The 15,555-nt window shown below is 55.3% G+C and overlaps 1 protein-coding gene across 3 annotated transcripts; it reads right to left on the bottom strand.

The window, feature by feature from the left end:
* Positions 1-3,770: 3,770 nt before the first annotated feature.
* On the bottom strand, positions 3,771-14,608 carry PIGO (phosphatidylinositol glycan anchor biosynthesis class O). Of its 3 annotated transcripts, none has more exons than XM_082191742.1 (11): positions 14,420-14,606; positions 12,814-13,304; positions 11,110-11,253; positions 10,171-10,294; positions 9,225-9,384; positions 8,411-8,584; positions 6,788-8,300; positions 5,988-6,191; positions 5,233-5,426; positions 5,030-5,100; positions 3,771-4,252 (listed from the first exon to the last, which is right to left on the bottom strand). In XM_082191742.1, exons 2-11 carry the CDS (start codon positions 13,301-13,303, stop codon positions 4,123-4,125), a joined length of 3,204 nt encoding a protein of 1,067 aa, XP_082047868.1. In that variant the 5' UTR covers position 13,304; positions 14,420-14,606; the 3' UTR covers positions 3,771-4,122. The 3 variants fall into 3 exon arrangements, with proteins under 3 accessions (XP_082047868.1, XP_082047869.1, XP_082047870.1); XM_082191743.1 differs by having other exon boundaries at positions 14,424-14,606; XM_082191744.1 differs by lacking the exons at positions 3,771-4,252; positions 5,030-5,100 and having other exon boundaries at positions 5,251-5,430; positions 14,420-14,608.
* Between the last annotated feature and the right edge of the window lie 947 nt (positions 14,609-15,555).

The following is a 15,555-nucleotide window of genomic DNA, read 5'->3' as shown; positions in this document are numbered from 1 at the left end:
TTCCATCGTTTGGGATCAGACATTTTATTTACAGCAGTTTTAGAGCCAGCCCTGGCACACGTCTCCCCTTTCAACCTTGTGCACTGAAAACCCTTTTCTTAAAAAAAAAACACTTTCAACACCTACTTTTGACCCTCCCCAAAGGAAGTTAACAGGATGACTATTCAGCATAAAAGGACCAACTCAGAACTACTTGCTCGTGGGTTTTGGTTTCATATTGCAGAAACAAAAAAGAAGCTGCAGAGTTATTCTATGCAAAGCCACTCCTTTTCTTGGTCTTCCCATAAAACATACCCTAAGAGGTAGGCCAGGGTATACCCAGTTTTGCACGTCAGGATAGAGAGGCACATAAGGTGAAAACACTTGCCCAAGGCAATAATGGTTCCAGCGGGGAGAGACTACGGACCATAGTCTGGTCTCCCTCAGAGGCAGGAGCAGGCCAAATAAAGGCACTGGAGGGTTTATAACTACTCTCAGTCTTCTGCTACCCTTCCAGATCTGAGAATTCTAGTATGGATGGCTCCTGCTAGGAATCTATAAGTAAAGTGACCATGTGCAGGATGGGCAGGAGTAAGCCCACCTCCAGCTCAGAACGAGAGATGTCCCTGGTCTGAGCCACAGAAGCTCCTGGCAACCTGCTAAGTGTGATTTGTACATATCTATAGGGAGGGCAAAACCCACAGGGCTGGCTATTTGTGGGTGCTTCCTTAACACTAAAATACACCAGAGCATTTTACAGAGAAGGAACAAGCATTGTGGCATGTAGCAGCAGAACTGCAGGTAGAAAGTCCCCAGGTCCTCTAAGGGAGAATTATCTATATACTATGAAACAAACATCAGAAAACCCAGGATATAAAAACACAGAAGTATTTCTCTTTTGCTTTTATAGCCCAAGAAAGAACACAGGTCCTGACGGATGGTTTCAAATGTTTGAACGTAATTCCTTCCCATTTGAAAAGCGGCACTTCTGATTTTGAAGCCCAGATTTTCTGACATAATACTTCATAGTAAAATCAACTGTCCCTTAGGAGACTGGGTGTCAAGATCTCATCAGCTGGTTCCTCCACCTTGCAGCTCACAGTTCCCTCTAACAGTAGATGAAGCAAGCCGTCACCTGTAGAAATTCTGGCTCTTTCAGGGCGGTGTAAGGAAAACCTGGCCGCCAGATCAGGCCAAAGGGAGCCCATCCAGAGCCCTTGCTATTGTGATGCCCCAGCAAGTGGTATTCAGAGGCATTTACTGCCCCAATCCTGGAGGTAGTGTGTCGTAACGAGTAACCACTGAAACTCTTAGTACGACTTCTGTTCTTTTTAAGCTAAAGCCAGCAGTGCTAACCTTGAGTAATTTCAAACCAAACAGCTGTGAAATCATGGATGGAGAAGGATGCTGACGAGAGCAACAAATCATGTTTAATGAGCCTGGATCTGCCCCTGCATGGAAATGGTGGGTACTAAACTTCAGAGCAAGTGCTCAGAACTGACAAACGGGCTACTTAGGGGACACTTAAGAATACTGACTGATCAGGGGTTGCAAGGAAGCAGGCATGTGAAATTTGAAGCAAAGCCCCAGACATCTGCAAAACGGCAAGAGATGCCAGGAGGAAACCTCTTGGATTGTGCCTAGTTTGGGGCAGAAAAATGTACTGGCTTGGCCTCTCAGGCTCTCAGAACCAGATCCCAGGTCTCAGGGAAGCTTCAGCTAATGAGGATTTTAAGGCACCAATTCTGTGTAGAGAGGGAGAAGCAGCCAACACACCTGGGCTGGCAGGCAAGGCTGAAAGTCTCGCTAGCATTGCTTTACTGGGCAAGAAAAGCCAGAGAGAATGCATAGAGTTTGAGGGGGCTGGAGAAGGTCAGGCCCCCCACCAGCCCCACCTGTTTGCCTGCAGCAGCCCCAACATAAAGCATGTCAACCACAAGCCTTTGCAACCACCTCATGGAAGTCGTTCCCTGTGCACTGTGTAAGCTGGCCATAAAAATGAATGTATCTTCCATGACACAAGAAGCACAGAAGCATAGCAGCATCAGGGTCACTCCCGTGGCTCAAATACCCTGAAGCAGCCGAGAAAACAGACAATGATAACAGACATCAGAGGAAGGTGTTGACCATTGGGAGTTGCGTCCTCCGTTTTCCGAGGTATGGTAAGGCAGAGCAAAACAAAGATCAGGGATGACTTAGCACGGCCAAATCTTGCAGCGTTCAGTGGTACAACTGCTCAGCTGCTTCCAGGCGCCTGTCCATTCCACATCCACTGTGACGAGTTCCCTGGGCTGAGGCTGCTGCTACACCATCCATCCATCACAAGGAAGCAGCATCCAGCAGGCCAAGTGGCCCCCGCTTGAGCAGCCTCACATGCACAATGCAAAGCTGACTCCTTGAAGGCATTGAAGAAAACTCAAAATGGGACTCCGGACGCAACTCCCCTCTTCCCGTGCAGATCCTCTGAAAGCAGCCCCACCAACCCACGTCTTTGAAAGGCAACCCATCTCTGTTTTAGCCAAAGCAAGACCCACAACCTTCTCAAGGGAGACCAAGCGGCAGAGCAGGAATCCAGCCTGCCAAGTCCTTGACAGAACATGGATTCTGAAGCAACAAACAGAAAGTCAGAGCAGATTCATTTGATGACTTCTTTGCTAACAAGCCCAAAGGGAGGAAGAGATGTAGCCAAGGATAAAGAGGGCCTCTCTTGCGTCCTCCTCCTGAGCACAGAGCAGGTTCAGGCTAATCGTGGCTGGAAATGGCTCTCCCCAGAGCTTTCCTTCAAGGAAGGGACCTTTGGGCTCGATGATCCAGAGCAGCCAGTGAGGCCCAGAACAAGGGGTCTGCCCCCAAAGGAGGAGGAGAAGCAGGGAGGTGGGTTCTGGCACCATGCGGAAGTGGCGCTGAGTTACACAGAACACTACTGCAGGCATAAAAGCAGGGGCGGGGAGGCAGGCCGTGGCTCAGTGGGACAGGCACATGCTTCGCATGCAGTAGGTGTGGGATCTTCAGGTAGCAGACTCGGGCAGAAGTGATGAGGCCGGGAAAGCGTGTACGTCTGAGCAGACGACACTGCCTGGGATGGACTGAGCAGCTTCCTTTGTTGCAAAGCCAGCGCAGGAAACTACCAGAACACCCAGCCAGAGGCTGCCAAGTGGCCATGCCAAATTTCACCTTGTGGAGAACTGGAACTCCAATTTTTTCTTCTTCAAAAGGCCAGATTCAGAAATCTGGAGCTCAAAACAGAACCAAGTCTCAGCGACGAAATGAGACTTAGGCTTCAGCACCAAAAAGTTGAGGTTCTTCAAAACGTTGGGTCCCGAAAGAACTTCTGGCCAGTGCTGGGGGCCACCCGGGTGCCTGCAACCAAGGAGGGTGTTCTGTTCCTGCTGCAGCCTTGGTTCTTGGAGGAGAATGAAGGTGCCACCAGCCACCAGTTAGAAACAGCGGCAGCATTTAGTCCTCAAAGAGCAGTCCAAGCAAGACCTTCCTCGGGTTGGCAAAGAATCCGTTGGCAGTCAGCTCGGAGGGTGCTTTTTCCTGGTCCAGAATCTGGCCTCTCCAGCTCGGGGCATGGATTTCCCTTTCTGCCATTCCCAAGAGGTGCCCAAAGCCTTTCGCCACCCCCACCCCCGCGTGCAGCTGCTCAGACTCCAGACTCATGAAGGAGCCAAGGAGAAGCAAGTAAGTCACCCGCAAGAGCGATGCCCACAGATCTGGATCTCAGCCGCACACGCCCGTAAGGGTTCTCTTTGGAAACAAGGGGCAGCTCCCTCCGCATTTCTCTCCCCCCCCCCACTCACAGACCAAAAGGGCCACTCCCCAGTGATTCACTGGCGACCCACAAGCTGTGAGTGGCAAGTGAGATCAGGGCGTGTCTCTTTGGAGCGTGGGAAGGCTCTTTCTGCAAAACAAAAGACCCGGCAACCGCCACCAAGCTGAAGACTTATCTCCCCCCCCCCCCCGCTCTGTCACTGACAAATAGAGCTCCAAGCCCTACAGGAAAACCCAGGTGGGAGAGACCAGAGAGAACAATGGCTCAGCCCACTGAGTTGTGGGCAGCGCGAGAATCTCCCCAAGGCTCTCTCTGCGGTTGCGTGGGGGGGGGCACTTTGCCAGAAGGCCCCTCTTCCTCCTCTCGTGCTACCTGGACTGAGCAAGGATGAGCTGCTTGAACCACAGGCTGACGGCGCAGTCCACCCGCATGACCAGGCCGATGCCCAGCAGGAGGAAGAGGCTGCTCACCATGAAGCCCAGAGCTTCAAAGAGGAACCTGGAAGCGGAAGAGAAGCCCCAGGTGAGGAAAGTACCGCAAAGGCTCCACGGAAGGCGCTCTGCATGCGAGAGGCCCCAAATTTAACCCTTGAGGGAAGAGGGGCACATTGGGGGGGCAGCTAGTGAAGAAACTACAGGGGCAACTGGCCTAACTCAGGGGCAAGTCAACTACTCATTTCTGTGCTGGGTGGTAGGGCTAGGCAATATATCGTCCAAAACCGCTTTGAAGTCCTTATCATGATACTGGTTTCATAATTTTTGACCTGGCAATATATTGCGAATCATGATGTGTGCATGTGCTATGCAAAAATCACAATGTGGGGAAAACCCTGAAGCCGGCCAATGCGTCTCTCGATTCCTGCAGCCCAGGTCAGCGCTTTCTCTTTCTGAATAGTATTGAATGGAAGAATCTTATGTTGTTTCTGTCACTGTCTTTGTTTTGTCTTTTTCCTTTTCTTCTGTTTGTTTCATTTTATATATATATGTAGAGATGTACAGTTATTAAGTCTGATATTATTTGATTTGTGTAGTGGTTATTAATGCATGTGTCTGTTATCTATGTATTTATTTGTATATTTGAAACAAAAAAATAATACAAGAGAGAGAGAGTGTGAGAGCAGCCTACAGCTGACAGAACTCTAACTCAGACCACCCTTTTCCCATCCAGCCTTGCAACTCTGCCCGGCAGCCCTGGGCTCTGAAACACCCCACCCTTTCCCTGCTAGCACACGGAGGGGACTGAGCTCCAGAGCCACAGGACACTTGCACAACTTACTTGGGGGCAAACACCTTCCAGACCATAAGGTGCCTTCTGAGGATGATCGCTGCCAAGACACAGGCCAGAATCTATGGGGGAAAGAAAAGGAGTTCAGGCTGCAGGTAAACCTCCTGGCGTTCATTCCTTGTATCCTCACATGCAGAGCCCACCAGTCCCCATCACCGCCTCTCCCTCCCTCTCTCTGGCTTGCAGGCACATACCTGAACCCCCAGAACAAGCAGGTACTTGAGCCCCAGCTGCAGAAGCGCTGCTGAAAACTTCTCTGGGGCTTCCCGGAGCCTCATCTCCATCATCTGCTCCTCCCTGTCTGGAGGTTCTGCCTTCAACTTCTTGCCCTTGGAGGCGGTGGGCATTTCACAGACAAATGGCCAAAGCAGAAGCAAAGGGCAGCCGGCTACCTCGAGGAAAGGAGGAGGAAGAGAGAGGGGTCACTGGAGAGAATGCCGGGGACCACCAGCTGATGGAACCCAGAGGAAAGAAAGGGGCAAGAAGATAAATCCCTCTAAATCAGTGCTTCCCAAACTGTTTCGGGGGGCCACCCACTTGGTTCCATCAACGCAGCCCCAGCACCTGCTACCCTGCCTATAAAAAGCATTATTCAGAATAGTGTTTTGCACAGTCCACTCAGGAAGAAAATAACACAGTACAATTCAAAACAGTAACAATTAATTGCAAATTCATTCAGAATCCAAGTGAAACTATTCAGTTTAATTAATTCAACAAAACTGATGAGCTTGATCCAAGGATATCAGCTTTTTGAAGTCAGGTAGCCATTTACACCTCTTTGCCTCCCCCCTTAGGAAACCCCAGCGCCCCCGCCAGTACCGCCCACTTTGGAAACCACTGTGCTAAACAATCCCTGGGGGGATTATGCCCCCCCTTCACCATTCACGCTCTGCCTGTTGCAAGCTCAGAGAAAGAGCCTTGGGGCCTTTCCCGGAGGCAGCAGACTCACCTGCAAAGAGGATGTGGGAGGCGAAGGTGTTGGCCCCAACCAGGAGCGCCGGCAGCAGGTTGGTTTCATGCCCCTGCTGGAAGCCGACAAAGGCTGCGTTCCAGTGGATGGCTGGGAAGACTGGCTGGTGGCCTGTGGCATAGAAGAACTGGGCGGCAGCGAGAGCCCAGGCGATGAGGGCGTACCAGGGCACCACGAAGGGATCTGGGGTGGGAGGACGAGAACCGTCAGGGCCAGCAAGGAACCCCTGGAGACACAACGCGGCAGAGCTTCCGCAGCGGGAACCAGAATTACGTTCAACTAACCCACCCCATCAGTGCAAGGATTTCCACTTGCCTGGCGAGACTCCCCCCTCCCCTGCCAGAGGTTCCCAAGTGTTTTGGGGCAACCGCCCTCCCCTCAGTTCCATAAACTCGTCCCCACCTTTTAAAAAGAGTTATTCAGAATAGCTGTTTGCATGCCCCACTGAAGAAGATAACAAGACAAAATTCAAAATTCTGATAGTAAATTGCACATTTATGCAAAATCCAATGGAAAGGTGGGGAAGATCCCATTGCACAAGCAGAAATCCCTGGTCTCCCAGGTCCTAGTCTGCCTCGCTTTGCAGTTTCTGTGGCCTCCTCCTGCTCCCCTCTTCCCGGGGATCCCCCTGCCGATTCCTAGGGCACCATTAGGCCTTAACAGCTGGGCCATGTTTAGCTTCTGCCACTTCCCTAGGAGCGAAGCCCTTCCTGCAAGAGGACGCTGTCCACAGCCCTGGCTGAGGAGGAGCGGAGACCCAGGGCCGTGCCCTTACTCACCAGCCTGCGAGGAGGAGGAGAGCGCCATGGCACAGGCGTGCATCCAGAGCAGCGCAAAGGCCTCGAGGAAGAGCAGCAGGAAGGCCAGGCTGAGCCGCTCGCTGTGCAGCGTCATGAAGAGGAAGCCCAGCAGGGCCAGGCAGATGAGGAGCGCGGCCGAGTAGACGCTGCCCAGCCCGTAGGCGGCCACCGTGGCCCTGCCGCCCGACTTGGCCTCGTCCAGGCGGCTCTTCAGGGACTGCTGCATCCGCCGGTAGAGCTGGGGGATGACGTGCTGGAGCTCCGCCTGGGAGCTGGGCGAGACGATGGGGGCCTCGGCCGGCTGCCGGCTATCGCGCACAAAGACGGTCACGGGGTCCCAGAGGACCAGCAGGAGCCCCACCAGCACCAGGCCGAAGATCCCCTGGGGGAAGGCCACCAGGGCCAGCTGCACCCAGGCGTGCAGCTTGACCAGGGCCTCCTCGGCCCCGGAGGTGATGGCCCAGTAGCCCCCCACGCAGATGGCCAGCAGCGGGAAGCCCCAGCGCACAAAGAGCACCGGGGCGCTGGGGCTGTTGAGGTTGCCGTAGTGGCGCAGCCAGCGACGCACGCCCCAGGCCAGGAGGGCCAACACGGCCAGGCAGAGGAGGTAGCAGGAGTTCTTGGCGCCCGGGTCCTGCAGGCTGGAGAGCGGGGCCAGGAGCGTCGAGGAGCGGCAGCAGGGGGTCTCCTCGCGGCACTGCCGGAAGAGCGCCGAGAGGCGGGCGCAGGCGAGGACCACGCCCAGCAGCCCCAGCAGCCGCAGGGCCGGGGGGGAGCCGCCCTCCAGCCGCCCCTCCCAGTGCAGGCGCAGCACCAGCAGCAGCACCAGCGAGGCCAGCAGGAAGGGCGCCACCTGCGCCTCGGCCACCACGAAGCTGTCTGAGAGCATGGCGCCGCAGCGAGCCAGCAGGATGCCTCCGGGCAGGCCCAGCCCCGATGCCCGCAGCCTCTGCCTCAGGCTGGTGCCCGCAGAGGGAGAACAAGCGCTGGCCGCATGGCTCCTCCACGGCCGCTTGGCCCAGCAGTGCCAGAAGAAGCCGCACTGGGAGGCTGCTGCTCCCCAGGAGGAGAGCAGGACAAGGTCCGCAGCGGCCCAGCCAAGGAGGTGAGCCAGACTGGGCAGGGCCACCCCCACCACACCCCAGAGGACGGGGTAGAGGAGGAGGCGGCGGTAGGAGAAGCTCAGGCCCGAGGCCACCCTGGAGGCAACGTAGCACAGCACACAGGAAGACGTCAGCAGGGCGCAGCCAGCCAGCATGCGGGCCGGGTGGAACCGGGCCCAGGACTCAGCGCAGATGGCCCTCGCCTCCTGCAGATAGCGCCGGAAGCGGCCCCGGAGGTGCTCCAGGTGAGGCAGAGCAGGGGCCCCCGGCTGGGCGGAGAGCTGCTCGTGCTCCTCCACGGCAGCAGAGAAGAGGTCCTGGAGCCGCCGCAGCTTCTCCACCGAGAGGTCCTGGGCTGCCCGAGAGTAGGAGCGCAGGAAGCGGTCGACCTGCAACGCCAAGTGTCTCCGTCACTGAGCGCAGGAACACTCAAGGGGTGGGGTAGGCTGGACTCTAAGGAGCCTTTCTCCTCAAGATCCGGCCGCCGAGCTCCTCTTACCTGCCGGGCGTTGACGCTGTATGCCTCCAGCTGGGCGAGGAGCGAGGAGGCAGCGCCACCCTCTGCGGCAAACAGCTCAGCCATCACTTCCCCGATGTTGCTGTAGGGCACTGGCACCCCCAGCAGCAGGGCCAGCGTGGGGACCAGGTTCACCTGCGGGACGGTCTCTGGCTCCTGGAGAGAGGGAGGAAGCGAGGGGTCCGGCTGCTGAAGGGCAGGGAGAACAGCGCCCCGTGGGGACCCCAGGACCCCCACCCACCCACCCACAGCAGGCAAGCAGCACCAGCAGCACAGGAAGCCGCCTGGTACACAGTCAGACCCTTGGGTCCCTCTGGCCCAGTTATGTCTACACTGTCGGGCAGCAGTGACTCTCCAGGGTTGCAGGCAGGAGCCTCTCCCATCCCGCCCAAAGGGTGCCATTGGGGATTGATCCTGGGGCTCCTGCACCCACGACGGAAGCCAAGCCACTGAGGCACAAGTCTTTTGCCTTCTCAAAAGCCTCCCACCTTCTCCCCCACCCAGCCAGCCAGAAAGAAGCTGGCAGGCAGCCATGACCACACTCTTCAGCTCTAAAAGGTAAGAAGCCTGAAAAAGAGCAGCAATCTCCTTTCCAAAGCACAACTGGCCAAGGGGTTATTTGCACCAGTTGCAACAAGCTCTCAGCCACATAAGAATGTAATTTAGAACCTGCTGGGTCCGGCTGATGGTCCATCTAGTCCAGCCTCCTTTCTCACAGTGGCTGACCAGATGCAAAAGGTGGGAAGGGAAAGATCCCAACAGAGAGAGAGAGCGCGCCTGCCTGCACCTGGCTTACCTGAGGCGGGTGGCTCTGGAACAGCTGGGCTTTGCTGTACACAAAGAGGGCTGCGTTGACCTCCTCTTCGCTGTCTCCTCCGTGGTCCCCAGTCCCCGTCATGCCGTGGTCCCCTGCTACCAGGAGCAGCGTGTCATTCGCCAGGTGGTCAACCAGTGACCTGTCCATCAACAATACGGGACTTCAGCCGCCTCCCTGTGCCAGCGGGTGCCCCCCACGGCAAAGTGGGGGGTGGGCGCCAGCCACGTTGCTTAGGCAGGACCTTCAGGGGCACCTGAGCCCAAATGCAGGTTTGACGGGGGACTTTCTGACTCACAGCCTGAGATGCTCTCCTGCAGCAAACCAACTCAGGGGCTTAACTTCCAGGGTGCAGGTCCTGGGGCCCAAGGCCAGCTGCTTCCCTTCCAGGCAGGGCCAGGGTTCAAATCCTGGTTGGGGCAGCCTTGGCCAAGTGGCTCCAGTTCAAACTGCCTCCAGGGGGTCCTTCCGAGTCTGAATCAGAGGCTCATCCCAGAGCACTCTCGAAACAGCTTCTCTACAAGGAGCTCAAAAGCTAAAGTTTAGAGGGACGTTGACACAGCTGTCACCAACCTGGTCCCTCGAGGTGCTCTGAACTACAACTCTCTGCAGAATCATGCTAGCAGGACCCAATGCACTCCAAAACGTCTAGTGGGCACCAGGTTGGCAAAGGGGCCCCTAACATAATGCAAACGTCCAAAGACCTTTGAGGTCCCCAAGCAGCTGGAGCCCAAAGCAGAGGAAGGAGAATAAAAGAAGCAGGAGAACTCCCACTTCTGCCCCTCCCAGCGCTGGCCAGGACAATCCACCTTCCTCTGGAAGGCCCAGCTGCTGTTCTGTGGCGGTCCATCCTGCTTCAATCCTTGGCACACAATGGGCTGGTGCTGAGAAGCCAGGGGCACCCACATGACCCGAGAAACCAGCTCACCTGAGCATGTCATTCATCTGCAAGAGCTTCTTGGCCATTTCGGGGTGGTCTGGCCCATGCTTATGGCCACAGTGATCCACGCCCAAGAAGTGGGCAATCAGCAACTCCCACTCGCCACCATCGACTGCGCCACCACAGAGAAAGGGAGAGAGAGGAGGAGAAGCATGAAGACTTGCCCCTTCCGCTCTGAGAGGCAGCCAATGTTTCTTTCTTCTCTGGTGCACTTTACTGAGGGCTGAGAGGAAGAGCAGGAGCAGATTTCTCCCCCTCCCCCTTCAATGCACACCTTCAGATGTGCTCAGGGCCAGGCCTTGAAGACACAGGGAGAGACAATGAGAGGCAGGCAAAAAGCCAGCAGACTTTTCAGACTTTGCTGCCAGCAGAGGGCAGGGGGTGACAAGGGCTGGCGGAGGATGAGTGGCTTCTCATTGGGAAAACATCCACATGGAAAGGATTTCATTGTGGGTGAAGAAATTCCATTCATGCAATTTGCAGAGCTCTGCTTAGTCCAAAACAAGTGGTTTCAAAAACAAAATTTGAGGAGGCAGCCTACTTCCTTTTTAAAGCTGACATAAATTCAAGGCAAGGCAATCCATTTTGAGACAAGTGTTTTCCCATTCAAAACAGACTTTTAATTGTTCAATGTTCCCCCTTTTGCAAAAACCAATTTTGAATAACTCTTTTAACAATTTAGAATGTCTCTCCCTCAAGGATTCTGGCTGGCACAAGGGGGCTCGAGCCACACCAGAGCCTGGAGCCTGCAAGGTCACACCACCCTTCAAGGTTATGGACGGAGAACGTGTAGGGCAGACAGAGGGCAGGCCACTCCCAGCAGGCCTCTCAGCTGGCTGCAAAGCGCCTCTGCCTGCTCCGCCTGTTTCCTCCAGCAACCTGGCATGAAAAGGGAGCCAAGAACTCCGGCCCGGGACAGCGGCTCACCTGTCTCATACAAATGCTGCAGGATTCCATCATCTACAGTGTGAAGATCCTTCACGTTGAACGAAGGGAAGAAGTATGAGCGGTGGAAGGCCTGGGGGAAGAGCCCGTCCCAGGTGTCGTCCCCCATGAACACCACTCTTTTCCCTGCAAGGGGGCGAGAATGAGAGAGGGGTGTTTAGAGCACAGCAATGAGCAGGTCACCAAGTTAGGGAGCCGAAACCTAGTCAGCGGAGCCCAGGAGCTCCAGGTTCCGTTTCTCTTGGTTCCTTTCTAGAGAGCTCAGGAAATCCATCCTCAGATCCACCCAAGCAGAACCTTCAAGGCCAAGGAGGGATATGCTCACAGCTCTCCTCCAGCTCAAGGAAACAGCATCACACAGTCACTACAGATCAGCCCCTTTGAGTCGATAACACAGTGGTGCAGTTTCTTTCTTTCTTTCTTTTTTGTTAGAGCATTTATTAATTTTCCAATAAAAAACATCCAATTAACATGTCAAATCATAATCCAATAAAAATAAAAAACTAAAATAAAAAAGATCAAATTGTCTTCCGAATTGTAATTTTGATTTTACAGCTGAAACTCGAAGCATATCCAAATCTCAGTCCTGCCTCTCATCGACACAGTGGTGCAGTTTCCACCTGACAAAAGTTCGGGTTTTCTACAAAAATATACATGGGAAGAACTGAAAGCCACAGTCTGCTTTCCTTGAGGTGTTGAGGCAGCTTCAGCAAGGATATTGTTTATAGTTTCTACATTGTACCTCACTTAAGAAATTTCTTTAAAAAATATTAAGCCATTTATAAATGTGTTAAACAAACGATCAACAATGACCCATACTATTCCACACATTTCATGCCCACATTCTGCCTTGGTAGCAAACGCAGCGCAAACAGACCCCTGCAACCTCTTGAGTTCTCCCTGCTGATTTGAGCTGGTGCTCAGTGTATGTCGCCACAAAAGAGGTCCCTGTCTGAACTTTTCCTCCAACCTGCATCATCAAGCCACAAAGGCAAAAGTCCCCAGAATATATAAGACCACATCAAGAATTAGTTCAGTCAATTTTGTACTAATTTATTTCCCCACGTATTTCTGCAGTAGTCTTTTCAGAGTAACCTGTCAGTCTGAAACATAACAGGGAAGAAGTTGCCTTTGTACAACATCCCCGCCTAGTTGCTTTGGAGGCCATTTCCCCTCACCACAAGCAGCCAGGCAAGTGGCAATTGAGAAGCCTGGATAACGTGCCATGAAGTCATATGCCCAGCCTAGAAGGGTGGCTGGCCTACTCCCAGATCCAGCCACTGCCTCCAAACCACAATATACACCACAGAGACCAGGGCCCTGGCTTTCATGTTCGGCAGGTCAAAGCAACCCCATCCCAAGTGGAGCAAAACTGAACTTGCCAGACGCTTCTTCCCAACCTCAAATATAAATCTGCCTGCTCTCAACTCCCGAGTCATAACCTACGAGGAAGTAGCACATGATGCAATTCTACACCAGAAACATAAAGGGAACCATTTTGTCACTAGCACTTACAGGCTAAGTCCCGAGAGAAAAATAAAATAGGGAGAAGAGTGCATTTGAGGAAAAGGAAGGAAGAAATGAAGATGAAGAAAGCCCTTCCCTTAGTCCACAACAGCTAGAATAAGAGAGGCAAGACATTCTGCAAAGAGCCTGCCCTCACTGCCCGCTTCTGGAGGCACCCACCGTTCTGCGCCAGCTGCCAGAGCAAGTTGTCCTCCTGGATGGCGTAGGAGGCGAAGTTGCTGCCTGCGTCAATGAAGGTGGGCAGGGAGCCGGTGGTGATGCCCTTGATGCGCTGCATGGTGGTGGTGGGAGGGTCGGCCCGGAAGCGGAAGAGGCGGGCATGCAGGGGCTGCAGACTGGCCAGCTGGTGCAGGAACCCCAGCTTGTTCTCGTAAGGCCGCGGCTCCCGCCTGGAGGGGTCATACTGGGCAAACTCAAACTTGAGGGCGTCGATGATGACGAGCACGGCTTTGGGGAAGCGCCTTGGCAGCCAGCAGGAGCCGAGGGGGCCCCTGGGCCCTGGCAGGGAGGCGGCCAGGGGGTCCGAGCAGCTGCTGCGGTTGGCCAGCTCCACACGCATGAGCAGGAAGCCGCTGGTGAAGAGCCCGATGGCCGAGAAGAAGAGGAAGCAGGTCCAGGCAAGGAAGAGCAGCACTGGTACTCTCTGCATCCTGCGGGGGGGGGGGGAGAAAGGACCAGTGAGCGGTGGGTGCCCCTCACACCCCTTGGGTGCTCAGAGTCTACCGGTCTCACCAGTGTTTTCGTAGCAACAAGCAGTATGACCTGCATAAGACGTAATATAACACAAATCATCGCCTGGGTGAAACATGAGATAAACGATGCATTGCTCTATGCCAGCAATGTCCAACTGGTCAACAGCGATTGAGATGGAGATCACTGGGGTGTTCCAGGTTGATCGCTGGAGTTAAGAAAGTGATTGGCCGGTTGCTCACGCCGCGCCCTGCGCCTGGTGCTATGCCCCATTCTCTCTGCTGGTGCTGCTGGGAAAGCTTATTAGCCCTGTATTGGTGCCGAAAAAGCCCAATTACTCCGTTCAATCCTTCCCCCCAAAAGCTGAAGAAGTGAGGTCACTCCCCCCTAAAAGAAGCTCAGCACCTCTTGGCAATTGCTCCTAAAAATTGTTCCTTTCCCCTTAAGAAAAGTTCAACCACTCTGGTCTCTCCCCCCTAAAAAAAAGCTTGGCAAATATGGGCAATGCCAATGGGTAGATCACTGCCAGTAGATCGCAGTCTCTATAGAGTTGGACGTCCCTGCTCTATGTCAATGACCAAAGGCAGGCACCCCAAACTCGGCCCTCCAGCTGTTTTGGGACTACAACTCCCATCATCCCTCGCTAACAGGACCAGTGGTCAGGGCTGATGGGAATTGTAGTCCCAAATTGTAGGGCCGAGTTTGGGGGTGCCTGGCTTAAGGGCTTCGTGGCGGCTGAGGGCGCCGGGCGGGCGAGGGACCGGGGCTCCCTCCCTCCCTCCCTCCCTCCCCGGGCCGGCGGGGTGACCTTGGGCTGCCCCTCCCAGCTGCCTCCGCCAGGGCAAAGCCCTCCAGGGCGAGAAGACGCCCCCCCAGGAGGAAGGCCAGGGCGGGAGAAACAGGGGATAAGGGGGGTCCCCCGGAATGCTGAGGGCCAGGTGCCTTTGGCCCAGGGACCCCGGCAGGCAGCCCTGGGCCCGAGGGGGGAGAGGCTGGGCCGGGGGGGGCACCCCTCTCCCCTCCCCCAGAACCGGGACCCACGGGAGGAGGGAGGGAGGGAACGAGGGGACCCCACCTGCCTGCTGAGGGGGGCAGACTCCGCCGCCGCCGCCGCCGCGCCCTTCCTCGGCCTGGGCCCTCCTCTTCCTCCTCCTCCTGGTCCGCCTGGCCCCCCGGAGGCCCGTTCGGGGCTGCGCCGGCCCCACCTGGCGGCCAGGTGCGCGTGGGAGGGGGGAGGGAGATCCAGGGCGGCCCTTCCGCCTCCCTTCCGGGAAAGGGCGGAAGCGGAGGCCAGCGAGAGGCGGGCCAGAGCGGCAGGAGGGCGCCCCCGCGCGGCCGGGAAGAGCGAGGCTGGCCCCTGCCATGTGGCCCCTGACTCCCCCTGTGGGGGAGAGTTCAAAAACAGGCACACCTTTCTAAGCTCTCCCATAGGAGGACACGCCAGCCTCTGCAGTCTTTCCCTCGCCCTTTTCTGCACCTTTTGCAACTCGGCAGCATCTTCCCCCAGGTTGTTGCCATTAGGAGAAAAGGGGGAGAAATCTGTGGGCCACCTTGAGCAACCTGGGGGGGGGGAGGGGGGACATAGCTGCGGCAAACAAAGAACCCAACAGCAGCAGGTTTGTGTCCTTTTTCATATCCTGGAAGCTGCTCTTTACCCAGTACCTGGGATCCCTCCGAGTGACCAGAGATCTTCTTCCTGCCACTTCTCCTTCCGCAGTGGGCAGTTTTGGACAAGCACAAATGCAGCAGGGATGATTTGCTCATCAAAAAAGGTAAAGGGACCCCTGACCATTAGGTCCAGTCGTGGCCGACTTTGGGGTTGCGGCGCTCATCTCGCTTTATTGGCCAAGGGAGCCGGTGTACAGCTTCCGGGTCATGTGGCCAGCATGACTAAGCCGCTTCTGGCGAACCAGAGCAGCGCACGGAAACGCCGTTTACCTTCCCGCCAGAGTGGTACCTGTTTATCTACTTGCACTTGACGTGCTTTCGAACTGCTAGTTTGGCAGGAGCAGGGACCGAGCAACAGGAGCTCATCCTGTCACAGGGATTCGAACCGCCGACCTTCTTATCTGCAAGTCCTAGGCTCTGTGGTTTAACCCACAGCACCACCCGTGTTCCTTTTGCCTATCGAAGGTCCCCCTTATTCTACCCATGTACTGAAACTGGGTTCAGCGATAGAGTTTGCATTTAACTTTGTGGCCCAATTGCTTT

This window comes from Podarcis vaucheri, assembly GCF_965113315.1.
Source record: "Podarcis vaucheri genome assembly, chromosome: 11".
Lineage (NCBI taxonomy): Eukaryota > Metazoa > Chordata > Lepidosauria > Squamata > Lacertidae > Podarcis > Podarcis vaucheri.
The sequence above is the reverse complement of the archived record's forward strand: the minus strand, read 5'-3'. Positions and strand labels throughout refer to the sequence as shown.

Bases quoted from the DNA above. Each gene is read 5' to 3' on its own strand.
- PIGO (XM_082191742.1), bottom strand. From the start codon at position 13,303: ATGCAGAGAGTACCAGTGCTGCTCTTCCTTGCCTGGACCTGCTTCCTC. The intron at 10,295-11,109 runs GTGAGCCGCTGT...GTGGTGGCGCAG, and splicing joins GCAGCATTTGTATGAGACAG to TCGATGGTGGCGAGTGGGAG. The intron at 9,385-10,170 runs GTGAGCTGGTTT...GTTGATGGACAG, and splicing joins CAGATGAATGACATGCTCAG to GTCACTGGTTGACCACCTGG.